Source organism: Lolium perenne, chromosome 2 (assembly GCF_019359855.2).
Source record: "Lolium perenne isolate Kyuss_39 chromosome 2, Kyuss_2.0, whole genome shotgun sequence".
Taxonomy (NCBI): domain Eukaryota; kingdom Viridiplantae; phylum Streptophyta; class Magnoliopsida; order Poales; family Poaceae; genus Lolium; species Lolium perenne.
Genome location: NC_067245.2, coordinates 42,953,330 through 42,966,627, shown reverse-complemented (window position 1 = coordinate 42,966,627; position 13,298 = coordinate 42,953,330). Strand labels below are relative to the sequence as shown.

The window sequence follows — 13,298 nt, the reverse complement described above, 5'->3', positions numbered from 1 at the left end:
CTCCTCCCCCCACGCGCCTCTCTCTCCTCTTTCTCCTCTCAAGATCGCCGGACCTCCTCCTCCTCGCCGGAGACGCTCCGTCCGCCCCCTCTCGGAGTTCTTGGGTGGATCGGGTGCATCTCCTCCCTAGCTACCTTCTCCTCCAAGCGGTTTCCACAATGGATGTGGGTATGATTCACAATCTCTAACCCTAGATGTTGTGTTTTATATGTGCTATTTTCTGGGTGGAATTGGTGTCTAGTTGTTCCAAATCACGTGTAGTGTACTCCTCTTGCATGCTATGAGGCCGATCTAGTCTTAGACAAGCTTTTGATTGAAAAACTGCAAATTTCGCAGGGCCGGATTATCCGCCCCCCGAGCAGGCTGGATTATCCGGCCGGGCCGGATTATCCGCCCCCAGGGGACACCGGATTATCCGGCCTGGAGCTTCATCGCCACTGCAGTTTTTGCTTCAATCTATCATGTCTAGATTTGTACCGACTTATAGCATGTTTCTCGAGTATATTACTGTATCTTACATGACTTATGAGCATTACCTTCTCTTTGCTACCCGCCTTTGCTTCTCACAGGTGGTGCTTCTCGGGGTGGTCGGAGACGCCCAAGGCATGATCGATCTAGTGACGAGTTTGCACCCAATGCACCTCGCAAGTCCGTCACTTCAAGGCGGAAGAACAAGGATGTGAGGGAGAACTACAAGGCCATGGACCCAGTCTCTTATTCCGCTATCCGCATGAAGAACTGGTATGAAGATGTTCCAAGGGATGAAGAGATAGAGGGCAGGAGATTCTGGTGCATGGAGCAGGAGTTCATCTACAAGGACGTCTACGAGCCCATGAAGGATCTGAGACCCATGCAAGCTATCAATGTGGACATTCTGGCTGAAAACAATCACTTTGAAGATGCAATCTGGGTAGCTGGAAGGATGGGCTTGCATGATATCATGAAGATTCAATGTGACTATAGCCCAGATTTGGTGAAGCAATTCTTTGCCACTTTGGCAATCAAGAAAGATGAGGAACGCACTATGGAATGGATGACTGGCTCCACTCACTGCAGCGCCACTGCTGCCGTTTTCTTTGGTATTCTTGGAGTTCCTGTTGATGAGGGTCGTCGTCTTCATGGACCACAACAGACAGATAAGAATGCTCTTGTGCATCTCTATACCTCAGCGGGAAAAATTGGTTTTGCTAAGGGGCTGCTTCCCATATACAGTCAGTTGCTCCGGTTCTTTCGGGCAACCATTTGCCCAAGTGGTGGTAACAATGATGCTCTCCGGGGAGTCCTTGTGGACCTTATGCACCTCAGCTTTAAGTGTGCTCGTGATGGTAATGAGGTACGGGACTACACTCTTGATATCATGGACTTTATCTTCCATGAGATCCATGATGCCATGGTCTCCCGGACCACCATACCATATGCACCCTACATCCAGCTTCTCATCAACAACTCTGTGGCTGTGAATCGTGAAGATTTGAGTGGGTATCCTTTGGTGAAGCACACTGTCAAGAAGGCCTACAAGCTTAAGCCAGTCTCTTCAGCTGTACCTGCACCTGACACTTTCATGGGTGCTGCTCGTTCTAGTGGTGTTGCTCCTGCTCGTCATCCTGATGTCCCGGCTATGAGGAAGCAAGTGAGCCGGCTTAGTTGGTTTCAGCGTCACATCCTTTGCATGAACATTGAGATCCATAAGGAGAACTATGCAGCTAGCCGAGAGCGTTCTGAGATTAAGCATACTCAGGCGGTTATTCTACACAAGCTCAGTGGTGATCAAGGTCCCCCGCCTCAGCCTCCAGCTCACCAGGGTTACAGTGGATGGCACTCTGCACAGGTTCCATGGAGTGATCTTGATGATTGCCTTCAAAGGTCCAACACCTCTCGTCGTTCTTCGGATGCACCTGACACTGATGAAGAAGAAGAAGAAGAAGAAGAAGAGGCGCAAGAGTCCGATGATGATTATGCCTCCGAGTGATCCCCATGGGGCGAGTAGCATCGCGCTTGTCCCCTTTTTGGCATCTCGATGCCAAAGGGGGAGAAGCGTTCTATTAGGAACTCTCTCGGGGATTTGCATGGTTTGGGCACAAGCATATGCGTTTATCATTCCTTTATTGCTTGTGTTCCCTCTTATTTGAACTATTTTCTTTGGTTGTGTTCCGTTTCCGTTTAAAACTATGTGCTATGTGGTGTGAGACATTGTTATGGTTTTCGGATTTCTATTTGTTGAGATCAAGGATATTACATTATGTGTGATGCTATATCTCCGTATTATATATCTACACATGGGTATGATTTCTTACATCCTATCTCAACTTCATATGTGTCAATGTCTCGTGTTAGAGCTCATGTTGGATATCTCTTGTGTTGAGGCACCATACTCCTATGTGTTGTGTATTTGTATTCAAATGCAAATTACTTAGATGCACACATGTAGGGGGAGTGCCTCTATGGTTTGCCATCATGCTTGTCTCTTTAGTGATTCTTTTGCAAATCCGTATATTGTCATCAAACACCAAAAAGGGGGAGATTGAAAGAACATCTCTCACATTATGTTTTGTGTGTTTGATGTCAATATATGTGATACACTAATGTTTGTTTAAGTGGTACAGGGATTACATAGTTTCATATTTGTGTGTGTTGGATTTGGTCGGTCTGTCAACAGTTAACAGCAAAAAGATGGCCAGGCCGGATAATCCGGGCCGGATATTATTGAAATATCCGGCCCCCTTGATTTTGGCTAAGTCTTCGAGGAAATGCAGCGCAGTATGGGGGCCGGACATTTGCCCGGATATTGTCCCGGTATTGTACCAGGACCGGAATATCCGGGCCGGATATTTTGGAAATATCCGGCCCCCTCGTTTTTGGCTAAGGACTGGAAGAAAAGTGAACCAGTACAAGGGCCGGACATTTGGCCGGATAATGTCACAGTTTTGTCCCGAAGGCCGGATTATCCGGGGCGGATTATCCGGCCCCTACTTAGGCCGGAATATCCGGCCCCCCGGAAGCTGCAACGGCTCAATTTTGAGGGGAGGTATAAATACCCCCTTCTTCTACCTTGGTTGCTTGCTCAATCATTACACAAGAAATCTGCCAAGCCACCTCCATTAGAGCCACCTCAAGAAACTCAAGATTTGCAAGATCTCCTTCCTCCCCCAACCAAAGCTCTTGATCTTTGGAGATTCGAAGGAGAAGACACCGATCTACATCCTCACCGAAGCGTTCTTCATTTCCCCCTCTCTTGTTTGAGGGATCTCATGCTAGTGTTCCTATTTGGTTCCCTAGTTGATTTGTGTTGATGTATTGTTGTTGATTGTTGTGTTGTAACAGATTTGGGAGCCTCCAATTTGGTTGTGGATGTGTGCCCCAAGAACCTTGTAAAGGCCCGGTTTCCGCCTCGAGGAAATCCCTTAGTGGAAGTGGGCTAGGCCTTCGTGGCGTTGCTCACCGGAGATCTGAGTGAAGCCTTCGTGGCTGTTGGTTTGGCTTTCGTAGCAACCACACTCCTCCAAACGTAGACGTACCTTCTTGCAAAGGAAGGGAACTACGGGAATCATCTCCGTGTCATCGCGTGCTCCACTCTCGGTTACCTCTATCCTATTCTATCTCTATATTGCTTAGATATATCTTGCTTAGTTGTTAGCCTTGTCATATAGGTAAATTCACTTAGTTGCATATCTAGAGAATTTACCTTTTGTGTCAAGCCTAAATTGAAAAAGAACTAAAAATTGGTTAGCACCTATTCACCCCCCCCCCCTAGGTGCGGCATACGATCCTTTCAATGGTTATCGGTTTTTTTCTTCCGAAAACACTATAATTATAATATTAATGTGTGGAATTTGTTCGATATATACAATTGAGATAATTCAGGGATAGCTAGTATTTTTATGTGATTTTAAATCGGCAGGCTAAGTTAACAATCAATTTGCTAAATAGTTAAGGTTGACTTGAGCACCAACCATACGATATTTAGACATTTCTAATCAAATATAATAATTTTTATTCATAAAGTAAATAGAACAAATTTCTCCAAGTCAATATAATTGCCGACTAAACAATAAGTATTTAAATTTTATTTAATTTGATATTTCTACATCGTGTTCGACCTTCATTTGTTTGGAAAATACATGGCATTCACACATTCCTATGAAATATATATGAAATACATTACATGTTAAACAAAGTAAGTCTTTGACGGGTAATTGGCACATGGACATGTTACTCAAAATAATGTTTTAAATTTTAATGTTCTTAATTTCTTTTTACATGTTATAGCAATATATTTACGTATCGTTAACGATATTTATTGATATTTCACTATTTAAAATGCTACTATTTCCCAACGGATAGGATATTATTTTATCTACATCTTAACTCCGTCTGCAATAATCCTACTTTCCAGTCCAACCATTCTATGCTCACGTTTATGTGATTTTAAATTGGTGGGATAAGTTAACAATCAATTTGCTAAATAGTTAGGGTTTACTTGAGCACCAACCATACGATATTTAGACATTTCTAATAAAATATAATAATTTTTATTCATAAAGTAAATAGAAATTTTCTCCAAGTCAATATAACTGTCGACTAAACAATAAGTTTTTAAATTTTATTTTATTTGATCTTTCTACATCGTGTTCGACCTTCATTTCTTCAGAAAATACATGGCATTAGCACATTCCTATGAAATATATATGAAATACATTAAATGTTAAACAAAGTATGTCTACCGTACACAACTTTGACCCGTAATTGGTACATAGACATGTTACTCAAAATAATGTACTTTTTAAATTTTAGTGTTCTTAATTTTTTTCATGTTAAAGCAATATATTAACGTATCGTTAACTATATTCATTGATATTTCACTATTTAAAATGCTATTTTCCAACGGACATGATATTATTTTATCTATATTTTAACTCCCTCTGCACTAATCCTACTTTCCAGTCCAATCAATCTATGCTCACGTTCTTGTATTGATTAGTTTCTTTTTAAACATGGACCGACCAACCATAGAGATTTCAGTTTAGATAACCGATATGAGTTTAGATAACCGATATGTTTTGGATTTCTGGAGCTAGTTTCTCCTACCTACTCCCTTCGTTCGTAGCGCGCGATTCTCGGTTTGATTAAAGTCAAACTTTGCAAACTCTAGCCAAATATTTCCAAAAAATATTAATATCTACAATATACATATTATATTAGAACTTTTCCATAATATATTTCCACGTTTTATTATCTAAATAATGGATATTAATATCGTATATTTTCGATCAAACTTTGTAAAGTTTGACTTTGGAAAAACCTAGAATACGAACTAAATAAACACGGAGAGAGTAAACATAGGCCATTTTTTTTTTATAATCAATCGGCTTTGAACTATTTTTACAAGTTATCGATCAGCTTTGGAATTTCTTTTATATTCATCAATCAGATTTGGATCTTTTTATAACTATAATCACCAATCAGCTTTGGATTTTCTTTTAAAATAGCCGACTAATTTTGGAGACTAACGTATATGGCTAAAGCTTAGAAAATCTCCTTTTATCTATAGTTTGGATATAGTCTGGACGTAGTCTCCCTGAATTAAACATGACCTACCTTGTTTCTTTTTGGAACGTGACCTGTCTTGTTAGAAGGTCATGTAATTAAATTGCATAGACGTTACGTACTCTTTTTCGTGAATTGGATGGCTGACCTGCCACGTCTGGTGGTTATGTAATTAAATTATATGTGTAACGTAACTTTGGTTTTCCTATTAAATCAGACTCCCCGAATTAAATGTGGCATGCCTTGTTTTCTTTAGCGTGGCCTACCTTGTTAGAAGGTTATATAATTAAATTGCATAGATGTTACATAATTCTTTTTCATGAATTAGATGGATGACATGCCACGTCTGGTGGTTACGTGATTAAATTATATGTGTAACGTAACTCTGGTTCTCTTATTAAATCCTAACCGTAAATTATATATCTAAGTGTTTAAATAATTTAGATGATGTGGATTAACGTGGTGCCTCGAAAACGTAACCCCATATTGTGCTTTTAGTATACTAGGACAATGCCCGCGCGTTGCTGCGGAAGAAGACAAAAAGAATTGTTGATTTTCAAAAAATTGAAATACTCATTAGCAACTTATATCTAGGACATTTTACGATTACATATTGTCATCAATATTTATAATTCACAAAGTGTTCTCGGTCTTTGTAACAGTTGGCACGTTTTCTTTATAAAATTGTACAATTATATGTTGTCGCCAGTCTTTATAATTGACACAGTGTCGTCAATTTTTAAAAAAATCACCCCAAGTCATCGAGCTTTGTTATAACAAACGTTCGGTTCGCTCTGTCTATTGTCCAAGTTTCTCTTTGTAAAAAATCACAGTTGACACGTTTTCTTTATAACAAAGTTCTACCTTTCTTTAATATAAATCAGGTCCAAGCCTGCATGCTCGTGTGGACTTGCAGGAGCGGAGGCAGGAAAACAACTTGGAGAAGATCAAAGGTGAAATGAACATAAGGTTAGGTTGGCGGGGCAGATTAAGTTTAGGTTGGCCATGGCAGTATGGAACTTGCATGGTTGCCAAGATTTTCCCACGAGAATCACCCCCTTGTAAGTGGGCGGACTGTGCACGTCCCATAGGGCTGCCTTCGTCGATCCTTGGCGTACGTGTGGACGAGCAGAATTATGCCTTCCGCTTCGACGTATGTAACCCCGCGATCTCCTTATCCATGTGGACGGGAGGTGCCGTGCTATCGGCCGTTGGACAAATCTTCAGGGCGGCTCGACTCTCTTTGTTTGTGGGTCAGCAGCTCTATTCCTTTCTCGTTCGTTCTGGTGGGCACAGTTCTCTCTTCCAATGGAATCCCTCAGGATTTCTACAGCTTGTTGTTCTCGAGGCGGCTTGTTGATTCAAGAAATTTTAGGTATATAAACTGGTTGGGCAAGGGATAAGAGAGCGAGGTGGGACTAATTTGCATAAGGTAATACGTAGGATCGATGCAGCTGGCCAATTTTGATCCACTCGTCCGCGAATTTTTTTTAAATAATACACTTTTTAATATTAATTCCAGGAATAATAGCCGTTTTCAGCAATTTTCAGAAATAATACACCGTCGGGGTGGTGGAAACCGAAATTACGAAATCGGGTTTGAGGAACCCGAAATTACGAAATCGGGGTTGGGGAACCCGAAAATGAGATTCTTCTGCGCCTTCTGCGCCGTGATGGAAAAAGAAAAATAAAAAAAGCAGTAATCGGGGTGGTTGAACCCGATTTCTGAAAATCGGGCAAGTTGAACCCGATACCTAATAATCGGGCAATTTGAACCCGACTTCAATAAATCGGGTTTATTGAACCCGATTTTCTGCCCAGCACGAAATTTTCCCGCCTTTTCGCGTTCGCACCGCCGTGTTTCCCTCCCGCCTTTGCCGCCACCCTTCCCGCCACTTCTTCCCGCCACTCCTTCCCGCCATCATCTCCCGCCACTATCTCCCGCTAAATTTTCCCGCCACACTGTCGAATTTTTGCCTATAAAAGCAGGCATCGCTACTCTGGATTGCACAAGTTCTTGTATCTCTATTTTATCCCGTTTGCTCACTCTTAGCCATCATGAGTGTGCCGTGCTCTGACCAGGAGTTTAGGCCGGTGAAGGCGAAGGCTGCAAGTTTACCCCCGGGTGTGACTGCGGAGCGTTGTTGGTGCGGCCGTGTTGCTAAGGTTAAGCAGGTGGAGGATTTCTCCGACCAGTTCGGCATGAAATTTTTCATGTGTGCGAGCTATGAGCATGATCCACCCCGTAGTTCAGCTTCGTCGTCCACCAGGCCGCCGGTATGTTTCGACATAATTGTATGTTGGCTTAAATTTGTTTGTGAATTTGATTTAATCTTACTGTTTGTGTTGTAGTCTCCCCCGCCCCTATGCAAATGGTTTCACTGGATAGACACGGAGCAGCCGGATTGGGCGCGCGAGGAGGTTGAGGAGAAACAGCGCCGTGCGTGGGCAACGTTCTTTGAGGAGGAGCGTTGGGAAAAGGTTCGTGCTAATGAGAAAGCAGAGCGAGAGAGGCAGATACAGAAACTAAGGGCGGAACAAGCTCGTAACCGAGAGGTGAATCAGAAGAGGATGGATGATGAGGCTGCACGTAGGTTTGCAGACGAAGAGGTTCGCAGGGAGGCTCGTGAAGCGGAAAGGAAGAGACTAAGGGAAAGAGCTGCTGAAGCGCAAGCGGCAGAAGAACGCGGCGACAAGTCTGGAAAATGGCCACGGTGGACGCAGGGAAAGTAGTGTGATGTGTCGTATTGGCTATGTATCTTAATTTCAGTTGTATCTTAAATTCCGTTGTAGTGTCGTTGTATCTTAAATTCCGTTGTAGTGATAAATCCTATTTTTATTTCAGCTGCAATGTATCTTCATTTCTGTTTTAGTATTATTGTTTCCCGCCTAATTTTTCCCGCTCAGTTTTTTCCCGCCTTTTACCCCCGCCGTAATCTCCCGCCAATTTTTCCCGCTCACTTTTTTTCCGCCTTTTACTCCCGCCCTAATCTCCCGCCAGTTTTTCCCGCTCACCTTTTCCCGCCGAAAGTCGTCCCTTCTAGCCTATAAAAACCCCCCAGTGTTTCCTTCTGTTTCAGTGTATTCTCTCAGCAAGATGGATCCCCCATATAAGAATCCCCCCCATCTTTTCACCGAATCCATGGCCAAACCTCTTCTAGACGAGGCCCGCAAAGTGATGAGGGAGAGTAAGGTAGACACATTTGAGGAGTTCATCAGTAGCGACGCCTTGCTCCGTAAGGTGGGTAGGGAGTTTGAGAAATATTCTTATGGGTGGCCATTGAAGAAGATGCCTGCTCGCAGCCCACGGGAGATAAGGTGTGAGCTTATCAGGTTGAATGAGAAGTGGAAGTCACTAACTTGGAAGAATGAACGAGATAGGGAAAGAGATTACAACTTTCCATGGCTGTGGACGGTTGAGAGTGAGGACGACGATGATATCTTTGAGCCTAGCAGCAAGGCGAAGAAAGCTGCATCGTCGAAGGGCAAGAGCGCCAAGTCCTCGAAGGGGAAGAGTGCTGCACCACCGGTCATCGACTCGGACGACGACTTCGAGCCTAGCACGAAGGCGAAGAATGCTGCATCGTCGAAGGGCAAGAGTGGCAAGAGTGCTGCACCGCCAGTCGTCGATTCAGACGACGACTTCGAGCCTACCACCAAGGCCATGAAAGCTGCATCGTCGAAGGGCAAGGGAAAGGGTGTGCTGCGTTCTTAGTGTTTTAGTTATCAGTAATCATGGATCTTGTAGTATGTTGTAGCGATGGTGTACCATTTAATATGTTAGCAGAGAGTTATGTTGTAGTAGTAAGTTGTATCTTAATTATCGCTTGAAGTTCAATATGAAATGTTTGTTAAATAGAAATAGTAGTCATACATGGCGCATACAAATAGTAGTCATACATGGTGCATACAAATAGTACTCATCTCACTGACCACGGCCCCTCCCTCCACCTCGCCTCGGTGGCGGTCGAGCCTGAAAAGGTGACGGCGAGTACATACGAACAGGTGGCTGGCGATGTCGGGGAGGAAGCATGTACCCCTGCTCGTGCTGACTGTACTGCGTGGGATCTGGAGGTGGAGTTTGCTGTTGACTTGAAATCCAGTCTTGATAGCTCTGCTGTGTTTCGTCCTGATCGTGAGCACTGGACCAGAAGGATCGTGATCCGGACCCCGTCGACATATGTCCCTCACCTTTGATTAGATAAAAAAACCGTTAGTCGATCATGAGGAAATTCACACATGGTGCACAATTAATATGGATAGTGATGAATTGCGTACCCTCTGGCTCATCCATACGGGGACGCCACCCGAAGTTAGGCATGGGAAATTGCTGCTCCATGCCGAAACCGGCACGCTGCCAATACTCGTAAGTAGGCTCCTGCTGCTGCTGGTTTTGCCACCCAGAACCTCCTGCCTGGTTAGGAGATGGTGGCCTCGGGCTCGGCGGTACCTCCATACGTGGGCGCGGGGCGTGCCGCGGCTGATGCACCTGCAAAGAGGGACGAGGTGGCCGCTGTGCTGCTCGGTACTCGGCAACATCCGAAGATCGCGTGCATGTGATAGTCGCGTAGATACGACGTAGTTTGTCCTGAAGACGCTGTGCAAAGGAGGTGTGGTGCTCATACCGTCCAAGAAGTGGGCCGGAGGAGAGCGAGCGTGCATACTGGGCGGCATCATCTTGCAGCTCCGCCGTCAACACGGCCTACAATTGTGAGCTCAAATTAGTTATGTGTTGGCCAAATGTAGAAAAAATATATTTGACTTACTGCGTGATGCCGAGTGCCTGAAGTGGAGTGACGAGGGTAGGTGTCCCACATTGTCGAGGGATCCCTCTGAACTGGGTCACACGCCTGGCTCAGCCGAAGTCGTGTCCTAGGCATGTATGCCCGCAAGTAGTGCTCAAATTCCTGAAGATCAAATGCCTCCATGGTGGCCCATGAAACTGCCGGCGCATTGGCCCAACCGGTGATGTATGGAGCGAGGAGTTGCAACCATCCAGCAGCAGTCTTATTCGCTCCTTTTCTATTGTACCTGAAAAATGAAGACGAACATGTCTTAGGAAAAAATTATGATTGTCCAACATGATGTAATAACTTTGGATAAATTTAAATTGTACTCACGCGTGGACGCGTGGTGGTAGAGGAACTGTGGGAGGTGGTGGCTCGATCAGCTGACGCTGTCCAAACTGTCTCATGACCCTCTGCTGCGACATCTCCTCCACGAAGATATCGAAGATGATCTTCGCCTTCGTCATCCAGTAGGCCCAATCTCTGGTACACATGTTCGATATACCGCCTGGGTATGCCTCGTCGCGGTGGTCCTCACTGTATGGCTCCCAGGTGACATCGCTCTCTAGTAGTAGGTCAAACTGCTCTGTGAATGCTGGGTAGCAATTCCTTAGCTGATTATGCCCAAAATGTCTCTGCATAACATAACACAACTAAGTTAGTGTTACATCTTATATAAAAATATAAAGAAGGAGTAAATATTGCGAATACCTTCCGCGATGTCCATAGAGAACCAAACGTCAGCATGTCGATGCGCTCTGCGTCGTACAACTCGTCTGGCGGCCAAGATCCATCTCTAATCTCAGGACGGCCGATGGGAAACCTCGCCCATGACCAGAGCTGCAACAGGAGTGGACAACCAACGATGCCAGAACCATGCGAGGTTAGCTGGCAACCCTTACACATACCTCGGTACGTAGCGGCTAAGACCGCAGAACCCCAGCTCCTCTGAATGATGTGCTCTGCTTCGGTGGCCTCTGCTATCTCCTGAGCTATAGGGATGTACCGCGCACTGATCGTATTCCCGTGATTGTCCGTGAACATCGTCTTCGCGTAATATGGAGAGACGAAAGAGATTGAGTCCAGCCCTAGTTGTCTGGTAGCTGCCAGCACATGGGAGCATGGAAGGTGAAGCAACCTCGGTTTGTTGCATGTGCACTCACACGATGGCCATTCTTCATTTCCAATTCTGACCTCATGTGTTCTCACCGCATTCACACAACCAAACTTGTCGGTTGGTAAGCGCACCTCAAACCTCCTTTCCTGATTACCGATGGCCAGAACAGTGTGTGACATACCCTTCTCCATCTTGACATCCATATATTCCATAATGGCCTTACAGTAAGGAGTGTTTGGATTTTCAAGCATATGGTTCAAAGCCAACTCCCGTCTCTCTTTGAAATAATTCATAGTGCCATATAAAATACCCTCCACAAGGGCTGTCAGCGGCAATGCCCTATTTCCCCTAAGCACGAAGTTGTATGACTCAGCTAGGTTGGTAGTCATCACACCATACCTAGCTCCATGTGTGTCATGCAGCAAAGACCACCTTTCTAATGGCTCGTGCTCTATCCACTCTGCAAAATTTTTAATCCGTCGTCCAGGCCTCCTTCTAGTATTGGGTGGGTCAAATCCAGGCAGGTCACATAGCCCAATAGGATCGGCTGGGCCTCTTTGGAACCTGTGTACCCTGTGCCACAGCTGCTGCATGAGCTGCTACTAATGCAGCTCGGGCGGCTAACCTGTGCCGCACATGGTCCTTAGTGAACTCATCCAGCTTGCCGCGGAGAAAAGTGTACTTGCATTCTTGATTCTGCTTGCACAACTTCTTGAACAGATTCATAAGACCCTTGCTCCTAAACTGCGAGAAGAAATTGGCCCCCAGGTGGCGCATGCACCACCTACTCTGCATATCCTGCCATGGCGTCTCTTCATCAGGTCCGGCTTCTACCAGAGTCTTGATAGCCGCAAGTATACCTGCATGCCTGTCATGTAGCACGCACACATTTTCGCGATCTTTCACTATCGATTTTTTTAACTGCCTGAAGAACCATAACCAGCTAGCAGTGTTCTCGCTCTCAACAAATGCAAATGCGAGAGGCACACATCGATTGTTGCCATCCACTCCAATTGCTGTCAGAATCTGTCCCTTGTACCTCCCAGTTAGAAAAGTTCCATCTACACACATCACCGGACGACAGTGCATGAAAGCCTCGATGCATATGCTGAATGCGAAAAACACCCTGTGCAGAACCCTGACATTAGGGAACTCTGGTATCACAAAGTCTTGTATGTCCACATGGGTGCCCGGATTCCGGTCCTTCAATGTGTGCAGGAGACGGACGACACCGTCATAAGCATCATAGAAGGTCCCGAATCTGTTCTCCAGTGCCGTCTGTTTAGCCCTCCATGCCTTGCCATATTCAATTACATACTTATATTGAAGGTGAACTCTTCTCTGGATGGCTTTAACCCCCATTGCTGTATTCTCTACAATCTCCTTGTAGAACAGGCGAGCAATAAGAGTGGATGTAAGGTTTCGGTGATCCTTCAACATACTCTTAAGGACACATGTGTGCGGCACGAAGTCGCTCACCACCCATGTTGTGTCATACTTCGGACAGTACCCATGCACCCTTGATGGACATCTAGCATCGCTGCAGACCACTGTCAAGAATTTCTGACTTGAAACGGTGGTTCTGAATACCCTTTGCGTGTTCATTGCCCACTGAGTGATTGCTTCCTGCAGATGTCTCTTGTCAGCATATCTAGCACCAACTGAGATGGTGTTCATGCTGTACTCCCAGGCAGAATCGTGCCGATCATCGACTATCATTGCCTCCGACAAATCATGGTTCCAAGAAGAGGGGATCGGATCCGCCTCTTCGTTATCATCTGAAGTATCGGATCCACCGGATTCATCTGAGTCAACCTCATTGTCCACTCCATCCTCGTCTTCCTCGTCCA

At 45.0% G+C, this 13,298-nt stretch overlaps 4 protein-coding genes across 4 annotated transcripts in view; 2 read left to right on the top strand and 2 right to left on the bottom strand.

The window, feature by feature from the left end:
- Positions 1–13,298, top strand: part of LOC127329897 (peroxidase 2-like) — a 212,230-nt gene that overhangs the window by 185,263 nt on the left and 13,669 nt on the right. The gene's annotated exons all lie outside the window — the stretch shown is intronic.
- Positions 7,213–8,408, top strand: LOC127331944 (uncharacterized). Its single transcript, XM_051358178.2, has 2 exons — positions 7,213–7,821; positions 7,897–8,408. Exons 1-2 carry the CDS (start codon positions 7,603–7,605, stop codon positions 8,275–8,277), a joined length of 600 nt encoding a protein of 199 aa, XP_051214138.1. The 5' UTR covers positions 7,213–7,602; the 3' UTR covers positions 8,278–8,408.
- Positions 9,428–10,562, bottom strand: LOC139835145 (uncharacterized). Its single transcript, XM_071825106.1, has 3 exons — positions 10,311–10,562; positions 9,823–10,246; positions 9,428–9,735 (listed from the first exon to the last, which is right to left on the bottom strand). The coding sequence occupies exons 1-3, from the start codon at positions 10,470–10,472 to the stop codon at positions 9,470–9,472; spliced, it is 852 nt and encodes a 283-aa protein (XP_071681207.1). The 5' UTR covers positions 10,473–10,562; the 3' UTR covers positions 9,428–9,469.
- On the bottom strand, positions 10,656–11,837 carry LOC139835463 (serine/threonine-protein phosphatase 7 long form homolog). The gene is made up of 2 exons (XM_071825318.1): positions 11,043–11,837; positions 10,656–10,966 (listed from the first exon to the last, which is right to left on the bottom strand). Exons 1-2 carry the CDS (start codon positions 11,835–11,837, stop codon positions 10,661–10,663), a joined length of 1,101 nt encoding a protein of 366 aa, XP_071681419.1. The 3' UTR covers positions 10,656–10,660.